The following is a 10,047-nucleotide window of genomic DNA, read 5'->3' on the forward strand; positions in this document are numbered from 1 at the left end:
TCTAGGCCGAAACGTCAGCTTTCCTGCTCCTCTGATGCTGCTTGGCCTGCTGTGTTCATCCAGCTCTACACCTTGTTATCTCAGATTCTCCAGCATCTGCAGTTCCAACTATCTCTCAGGTAGAAAGGATTAGATTGGCAGAGGAGAGAGCTGTATACAACTGTAAGAAACTGTAGCGAAATATGGTTCTGGGGTTTTCTTTGTTTATTCCCTTTTAACACATGGTCCACAGGGAGGTGGTGGCGCAATTTTTATTATCACTGGACTTGTAAACTAGAGATCCAGGCTAATGTTATGGGACATGGGATCAAATCCTACCGTGGCAGATGATGAAATTTCAATCAATGAAAATCTGGAATTAAAAGCTAGCCTTGTGGTTGGTTGTTGTAAACCACTGGTTCATTAATGCCTTTTAAGGAAGAAAATCATTGAGTCCAGACAATAATGTGGTTGACTCTTAACTGTCCTTTGAAATGGCCCTGGCAACAAATCCCAGCCAGCTATGCCCACTGAATAAACAAAAAAAATGTAAAAATATTGTCAGAGTTGCTTTGTATAAAAATTGACTTCAGGTTTTTCATACTGATTATTTTATTTTGTCAAGGCTGCATCCCCATGTATTCATTCTGGTCGCTTCTGAGCTTCAGTAAGCTAAAACATAGGGTGTGTAAAGTGTGCAATTCTAGACTCAGTCATTCCAAACTTGGACTGTGTTTTGGAGAGAGTTTTTCAGCTTGTTCACAAGAAGGGTATCAATCAAAATTGAAATGTAAACTTTTCTAAAGATCCCTAAATTAATTTTTAAGTTTTACCATTAATGAAAGATGCTAAATATCACCTAGGATTGCATCATTTCCACTGAAGTTCAATTTGTTGATGTGTTTTTTATATTCCCAGTGTAATGTCCGGACTATATTGTGTCCTAATCTCCGTTTTAGGTCCGACAACAGTCTTCTACAGATGCCCGAGTGGAGCAGATGTTTAACATCCTTTTGGATCCCAGTGAGAAAGACTCTGACAAGAAACAAAAGGTCCCTGTTTTACTAAAAGTATTTCAATAGAGACCATAGTCTGTATGTGCTGCAGGTGAGAAGTATCTGGGTCAGGATAACTGTCTCAGGTTTGAGGTACAGCATAACACCGAATGTGTAATGTTTTTGTTCTGCATTCACCTTAAACTGTGGAGTAACAGCTAATAGTGTGATAGATTTTGTATTTCTATGTGTGGATTGTGTCTAGAAGGAAGCTGTGTAGTGTCAGTTAAATAATCAAGACTTAGTTTTTGGTCATGTTGACTGAAATTCCTGCTGGATGGTGAAAAGACTGGAATGATGCCATGGCGTCTTTTGAACTCCTTTAAGAAAGGAAACTGAACAACCTTATCTGAGAGACTGTTCCTCTGAAAGTGGAACACTCCTTCAGTATTGGGGTTATTTTAGTTTATGTGGTCAGGTTCTAGCATAAGATTTCACCTGACAACCTTCTAATTCTGAGATAACAGTGCTACCCACTGGGCATGGCTGGAATTTAAATTTAAATTTGTAACAGAGAATTCATATAGCTTCTTATTCCAATAAGTACCTGTTTTAAATATTTACTTTCCCCTTCAGGCTATTCAGAATCTGATTGTTCTTGCTCGGGAAGATGCAGGGGCTGAAAGGATTTTTCGCAGTGATGGAGTGCACCTTCTCCAGAAGATGTTGGACACTGGGAATGCAGACATCATGCTGGCTTCACTCCGGACTCTAGTTGGGTTGTGTTCAGGCCATCAATCCCGGGTTAGTCAGGCACAGAAAAATTAGGACTAAAGCAATCTCTCCACCATTCTTTTTGAATAATAATTTTCCATGATGATGAAGTCTTGCTGTACAGAGCATCTATAGGGCTGAAATGCTGGAAACTAGGTTGGTTGGCTTGGAGTCATGATGAGCTAAGTGACCTCTTTCAGTACAGTAAACTCACTATGTTTCTATGATATAAAACCATGCAGTGACCAGACACTCCAACTTGACACTGTCATTGCAAAATTGAAGTGGAAAATGTTGATACAGAAGAATGATTAAAAAAATTGTGCAAGTTTTATCTATATAGAACCAGGGCATACAGTGCTATGGGCCATGTGCTGGAAACTGGGATTAAAATAGTTGGGTGATTGATTTTGACTGGTGTGGACATGATGGGCTGAAGTGTTTTCTGTGCTGTAGATCTCTATGACTGTATGGTAGTGCCTTTTTAAAATTTAGTCTTTGGAGTATGGGTGTGACGAGCAAAGCCAGCATTCTTGTTTTGAGTTCTGAGGAAGGATCACCAGACCCGAAATGTTAACTTTGATTTTTCTTACAGAAGCTGACAGACCTGCTGAGATTTTCCAGAAACTTCTGTTTCTGTTTCTGATTTACAACGTCCACAGTTCTTCCGGTTTTTTTCTTTTCTTATTCCTAATTGCCCTTGAACTGAGTGGTTTGCTCAGCCATTGCAGAGGGCAGTTGAGAATCAACCACATGTCAGTGGCTGTGGAGTTTCATGTGGGCCAGATAAAGTAGGCAGGTGAGGATGGCGGATTTCCTTCCCTAACAAACATTGGCAAACTAAATAGGTTTTTATTGTAAATGTTTGTTTTCGTGGTCACCTTTACTGAGACTAGCTTTCAAAGCAGATTTTATTAATTGAATATAAATTCCTCAAGTGCCATGTTGGGATTTGAACTCATGTTCATAGACCATTTGGTCTGGGCCTCCGGATTGCTAATCCAGTGGCCATTATACCACCATCTCCATGGGGCCTTTGAGTAGTCAGATGTCCCAAGGTGTTTCATAGGTTTCAAACAAAATTTAATCACGGAAAGTAGAATCTCCAGGTAGGAAATGGGAGCATTGTGAAATATGTTTAGTATAATTTTGTATTTGTCTTTGCTCCCATTGCGAATTTTTATTCAGTGCTAAATATAATGTTTCTGTGGCAATTGACACTGGTCTGTCATCAGAAATATATCCAGTTTAAGCTGGATCTATTTATTTTGGTGTGGTAAAAGCTTGTATTATATAGTGCCTTTGTATTGTCTAAAAGCCTTTATTTAGCTGTGATCCCTGTTGGCAGGTGACAGTGATTTTGCACACAATAGGAATGGACAGGTTCTGTCGCGTGATGGGCAGTGACCAGGAGCAGGTTTCCCTGGCAGCTTGCAACGTCTTGCAAAGCACGTTTGATTCATTGAAAGGGGGAATAAAAAGTGACATTCGAGGAAAAGAGGAGGCAGTGGTTCTCGGTGAGTGACGTATCTCTCTGTGGAAATGATTTCCCATTCTTTACAATACAATGTTACTATCCTCTTTCCTGCAGTTAAGGTACTGTTTTTGTTTAGATAACTGGCATTGCCTTTTAGAAAGGCAGCCCACAAAAATGTTTTGGACTGGTGATACCATGTAGAGTATTGGCCATTAGATTGGGTGTAAAAGTTTGAACATTTCTTCAAAAGTTCTCTCAGATTATGAAGCATTAATTAGGCCTCATGTTCAATTATTAATTGATCTCCAGAACCCTTAAAGGAGTTGAAGATGATGATTCACCAGTTGTTGGCGATGTTGGTTCAACCACAGGTGTCTACGCATGGCCGAGACAATTCCATAAACCTCCTGATTAAGCACGTTCCACGGAAATCCTTACGCGATCCCAACAACGCCATGACCATTTGGGTAATTGACCAAGGTAAGATATAAAACTGAAGGAGCCAGCGCCTGCTTGGTTTTGGGTGTGTTAGACAGAAACTGCTTTTCCTTCTTCATATTCATTCTTTGATTGTGGACTTGCCTGGCAGGGCCATCACTTATTGCCCACGCTATGTTCCCCATGAGAACTGAATGTTTTGTTTGGCCAATTCAGGATCCAGCATCAACCCTGGTAAACTGAAAATTTTGCTAAACTTCTTTCAACAATAGAATATGACCAGGCTAGTTGCCCTGTCAGTCAGAGTGTGAAATGCAGGTCATGCTAAAAGTGACTGAAAGTGCTCTCGCTCAGACAACTAGATTGTTTCCAAACAGAGCATTGGCAAACTGAATAGGTTTTTATGACAATCCACTAGTTACATGGTCACAATCACTGATACTGGCTTATTACTTTAAATTTATTTAGTTAACTGATTTTAATTTTCTTAGCTGGTCAGATTTATTTGAACTCCTGGGCGTTCAAACTCTCAAAATGTTTGTTTCAGTCTTTAAATTACTGATTCAGAAACAGAGCCACTGTTCATGAGGCTAATGAGAAATAAAGATTAAACAGCTGTTGCTGTTAATTTGTGGATTGGCTGAGCTACAGACACTTACTGACATTGTTCTGATTTAGGATATAGTTATACGGTAACAATGTTAGGAGCTTTGCAGAAACATGCAACTTCACAAGATTCAAATAAATCAAAGCAGAGTGTATGAAATGAGTGCAAAAAAAATTAAATAAAAACAGGAAATACTCCTCAGGTCTAGCAGCATGTATGGAGAGAGAAACTGGTAACATTTCTGGTCAGTGACCATTAATCAGAGCAGAACTAGGCTACCTGGGTTTTGAGTCTGCTTATCTGATCCCACTGGCAGGTTGTGGAGACACCTGTCCTACTGCAAAAATAAAACAAAAATATGGGTCTGTTGTGGTGGAGGGTGGCATTCAGAAATAACTCTGTGTTCCCTGTATCTGGCTGTGGTGAGGTTGAATTTACAGAGTTAACCGTGAGGCATCATCTAATCTTCGTAGAGGAGCTGGGCTAGTCTGATGACTCATTTCTAATACTCATCAAAAACAGTAGAGTGGTGAGCACTGTGAAAAATTCTGTCACTGCTTACAACTTCACAATCTGCACTTCTCTTTCTGAGAGATTCTGGATGTAAATTATTCATTCACTGTAACATTGTTGCAATGTGCACATATTTCTATGTTTGGAATTCCTTCCTAGATGGACGAGAACAAAGTGGGTGGAGAGGATTTTGTGGATAGGGGTATTCCAATGAGCTTTGTGTTCACAGCAGCTGCTGTCTCATTCGAGAACGTAGCGATGTGGAGTTTTCAGCATAGAAGCCAGTCATTCAGGTCAACAGGACTCCTCCCATCCCTCTTTATCTCATCCTAGCACCATATATAACTGTCTTCTCTCTGCACCGATCAGGAATGAAGAAGATTTTAGAAGTGGCTGGCACGGTTTCAGAAATTCCCAACAGCCTCTCGGTAACGGACAGCGGTCGGATGAGTGTGTCAGTATTGCTGACCAAACTTTACGATGACCTCAAATGTGACGCCGAGCGAGAGGCCTTTAACAAACTCTGTGAGGACTATGTCAGGTAGGGAGCTGGTGTATGAATGACAAAGAATGTTCAGGTTGTCATACCTGATCTGTGCTGAGTTAGCTGATCTTAGTTGAAATTGCGATATGTGTACAACAGTTGTGCTTCTTGGCCCTGCACGGGGAAGAATCAGCCATTGTTTTGTTATGCAACCGGTGACATCTGAAAGAGAAATGTGCCTGAGGCTAAGGTTCTGGTGTCGCAGTTGAACACTCACCTCAGTGCTTGAACCTCCCTGTGACCTCACCCCTCCCTATCTCTGTAACCTCACCAGCCCAACAACCCTCCAAGCTCCGTCCACTTCTCTGACACTGTTTTCTTGAGCATCCCCAAGTTTAATCACTTCACAATTGGTGGCTGTGCTTTCTGCTATCTACACCCAATGCTCTGGAATTCCCTTCCTAAACAACTTTCACCTCTCTATTTCTATCAACTTTAAGCATTTCCTATCTTTAAAATCAAGTTTTTGGTTTCCTGTAATATCTCCTTATATGTTTCCACTGACTTGGATTAAAGCAGGGATTAAGGAATAATATAAATTCTAAAAAAGAACTCCAGCTGAAATTTGTTCTGCACAGGGACCGCTTTGAGTCTTCAGGGATGGATGGAAAGCTGCAGGCCATCCAGACTGTGTCCACCCTACTACAGGGGCCCTCAGACGTTGGCAACCGAGTGCTGGAGATGAGTGGGATCTTGGAGTGCATGATAGCATTGTGCAGCTCTGAGCGGGAGATTGACCAGCTGGTGGCTGTGGAAGCTCTTATTCATGCTGCAGGCAAATCGAAGCGGGCTTCGTTCATTACTGCAAACGGGGTGACACTTCTGAAGGACATCTACAAGAAGAATGAAAGCGATCAAATCAAAATTAGAGCTCTGGTGGTAGGTCACAACTGTTTCACTGGGTAAAAGTTGAAGATAGTGATTTACAGACTTTACAGAAGTCTTATGGGCAGCCAAGCATCTCATCTCATTTCAGGTCCACTCCCTGGAGCTGGGGGAGTCGAGATTAAAAATATATTTTTACCTTCATATCACACTGCCCTGCTTCCTACAGGCAGTAGTGATTTACCAGTCCCTTGAGTCTCTGCTGAGTTGGCTGATCTTTGCCAATTTGGTATGAAAGGTGTCTCAGTGCCTTGAATTAGGAATTGTTAAAGTCCCCACTGGTGATACTTGTTGGATACCAGATGCAGTCTATAGTACCTTTTGTACATTTTACTCCACTAAGTCAGTATCATCAGGAATGGTTAGAGAGGTTGGAAATAATATTTATTAAAAATGTTGAGGGACATTAAGGCATTGTCTGAGTCCTGAGACTTCTCCTTTGAGTCATAATCATCAGGTATTACAGCAAGGAAAGAGGCTGTTCAGCCTGTTTTTCAGTCTGCACTGGTCATCAAGCGTTTACCTATTGCCCGGCACTCGCCTGTACCCTTGTATGCTATAGACTTTCAAGTATGCATGTAAAAATTTCTTAAATGTTGCAATGGTTCTTGCCTCTACCACCACTTCAAGCAGTGAGTTCCAGATACCCACGAACTTCTGCATGAAAAGAATTACCATAAATCCCCTCTAAACCTCCTGCCCTATCTGAAATTAATGACCCCCCGCCCCAAGTTATTAATCCCTCCACTAAGGGGAAAAGTTCTTTTACCCTATCTGTGCCCCGCATAATTGTGTACACCACAATCAGGTTTCATCGCCCGGCCACCCCTCCGCCTTCTCTGCTCCAAAGAAAATTACCCTATCTTACCTAGACTCTCTTTGTAGCTGAAGCACTAGCTGGTGCAACATCTTGGTGAATCTCCTTTGCTCCCTCTCCAGTGGAATCCCATTCTTCTTCTAATGTGGTGACCAGAACTGCATGCAGTATTCCAAATGTGGCCTAACTAATGTCTTAAACTACTGTATCTTAGCCTCTGTACCTTTGTACTCAGTGCCTCCACTTGTGAAGGTAAGTATCTCCTATGCCCCATGAACCACCCAATCGACTTGTCCTGTTGCCTTCAAAGATCTATGGACAAACACACCAAGGTGCTTCGAATCCCCAGTAATTCCCAGGGTCCTACCATTCAGTATGTACTCCCTTTGCCATGTTACTTCTTCCAAAATGCATCACCTCATACTTTTCAGAATTAAATTCCATCTGTCACTGTTCTGCTCATCTAAACACCCGGTCTATATCATCCTGTATTCTAAGGCTTCCCTTCTTTCAATCAATGAATCCCTACAGTGTGGAAACAGGCCCTTCGGCCCAACAAATCCACACTGACCCTCAGACATCCCACCAAGACCCATTCCCCCTTTAATCCGTCTAATCTACACATCCCTGAACGCTATGGGCAATTTAGCAAGGCCAATACACCTAGCCTGCTCATCTTTGGACCATGGGAGGAAACCGGAGCACCCGGAGGAAACCCACACAGACACTGGGAGAATGTGCAAACTCCATACAGACAGTTGCCCGAGGGTGGAATCGAACCTGGGTCCCTGGCGCTGCGAGGCAGCAGTGCTAACCACTGAGTCACGTGCCACCCTACTCTTGCTTTTTAGCATGCCAACAATTTTTGTGTGACCTGTGAACTTACTGATCATACCTATGTCTAGATCATGAATGTGCAATACAAATGGCAAGGGACAGCATTGAACCCTGTGGAAAGTTACTGGATACAGGCTTCCAGTCACAGAAGCAACCTTTGACCATCACTCTCTGCCTCCTGCCATGAAGCCAATTCTGTATCCAATTTGCCATTTTGCTCCAGCCCCATCCCGTGGATTTTTACCTTCTTGACCAGTGTCCCATGCAAGACCTTGTCAAAAGCTTCACTGAAGTCTGCAGACTACGTCAACTGTAGTCCCCTCACCTATACACCTAGTCATCACCTCAAAAATTCAATTGCTTGTTAGACATGATCTCGCCTTGAGAAAGCCATCCTTGATTAATCCTTGTCTTTGCAAGTGGAGATTAATTCTGTCCATGGTATTTTTTCCCAATAATTTCCCAACCATTGATGTTAGACTCACTGGCCCACGACTCCCTCGTTTAGCCCTGCCACCCTTGAATAATGGCACCACATTAGCTGTTCTCTGTGGCTTCTCCTGTGGCCACAGAGAAATTGGAAATTAAGGATTGGGCTCTCCACTTTCCTCCCTGGCTTTCCCTAGTAGCCTGGGATATATCTCATCTGGCCTGGGGAATTGTCCAATTTTAAGCCTGCTGAAATCACTATTACTATTACTCCCGTAATGCTAATTTGTCCAAGTTTATCACAGTTGTCCCTATAAGATTTCTGTATCTGTGTTGTCTTTAGATTGAATACAAATGCCAAGTGCTCATTCAAAACTTCACTACATCTTCCGGTTCCGCACACACTCTGCCACTTTTATCCCAAAGACCGCTACTCTTTCCATGGTTATCCTCTTGCCCCTGATATACTTGTTAAACACATTTGGATTTTCCTTTATTTTTGTTTCAAGCCATCTGATTATTAAAGGAACTGTTATAAATTTTATTGTGTTTTCTTACACAGAACATTTTGTTCTAACTCCACCTCTCGCATAAACTGTACAAACTTACTGCCGTAATTTTCAGTTTTGTAGGTCAAGCCAATGTCATGTAATCACATACCTTAATCTGTTTCCTGTTTCAGGGTCTGTGCAAGGTAGGATCTGCTGGTGGAACGGACTACAGCATGAAGCAGTTTGCTGAAGGTTCGACGTGCAAACTGGCAAAGCAGTGTCGCAGGTGAGCTGGGTTCTGATGCTGTGAAAGAAGAATCACAATTATTCAATTGGTCTGATTTTTTATTAAATATTATTCATGCTTATTGAGAAATGGGAATACTTGGGAATAGAACTTAATATTATTCATGCTTATTGAGAAATGGGAATACTTGGGAATAGAACTTCCTACTTCAGAATGCTCCCTCTGCTCTGTGAACGGTGTTCTTCAGAAAAGTGTCTCTACATCAGTGTAGCGTTTTTATAGTTCCTATACCATCTGCAGTGTCATTCTTCTTAGTGAGATTTCTAATGAAGGGAGTTTTTTATTATATTTGCATAACTGTCAGGAATTGGATTTGTGGAACTACTCGTCCACATGTATGAATAGCTATGATCTTTTGATGCTTTTTTGTAGTTGTGCATTTGTTTCATTGGGTTACATCCTCACAATAGTTTGATTTCAGATATTTTCTGATCAGCCTGTTCAGAGATGTTATTACACACCTCAGGAGCAGGTGGGACTTGAACCTGGGCCTCCTGGCTCAAAGATGGAAGGGATGCTACTACTGTACCACAGGAGCCCTAACATTTTGATTTCGGAAAGATTACACACTACTACACACAGCTACAGGACAGAATGGCTGCATTTGGACCCAGCTGGTGCATGCCAGAGCATCCTCTAACCCTCATTCATCTCACCCTATCAGTACATCCTTCCATTCCTTTCCCACATGTTTGTCCACCATTCCTCTTAAATGCATCTATACTGTTCACCTCAGCTACTCCTCGTAGGAACGAGTTCAAAATCCAGACTGTGGATAAAGGTGTTTTCCTGAAATTCCATTTGGATTTATGTCCCCTGCTCACGTCTTCCCAACGAGTAGAGGCACCTTTTCTACGGCTACACTATTGGAATGCTGAATAATTTAAGAACACAAACAGGTTGCTGGAAAAGCTCAGCAGGTCTGGCAGCATCTGTGAAGAAAAGTCAGAATTA

The 10,047-nt window shown here is 41.9% G+C and overlaps 1 protein-coding gene across 1 annotated transcript in view; it reads left to right on the top strand.

Annotated features, from left to right (window-relative positions):
• Window positions 1–9,076, top strand: part of LOC109913743 (protein unc-45 homolog A-like) — a gene marked incomplete at its 5' end in the record, with an annotated part of 10,185 nt that extends 1,109 nt beyond the window's left edge. The window contains 7 exon segments of the mRNA XM_048617139.1: window positions 939–1,031; window positions 1,611–1,778; window positions 3,097–3,265; window positions 3,535–3,705; window positions 5,153–5,324; window positions 5,906–6,206; window positions 8,978–9,076. Of these exon segments, the coding sequence (XP_048473096.1) occupies window positions 939–1,031; window positions 1,611–1,778; window positions 3,097–3,265; window positions 3,535–3,705; window positions 5,153–5,324; window positions 5,906–6,206; window positions 8,978–9,076 (1,173 nt within the window).
• Window positions 9,077–10,047: the final 971 nt, after the last annotated feature.

Source organism: Rhincodon typus, chromosome 36 (genome assembly GCF_021869965.1).
Source record: "Rhincodon typus isolate 14 chromosome 36, sRhiTyp1.1, whole genome shotgun sequence".
NCBI lineage: Eukaryota > Metazoa > Chordata > Chondrichthyes > Orectolobiformes > Rhincodontidae > Rhincodon > Rhincodon typus.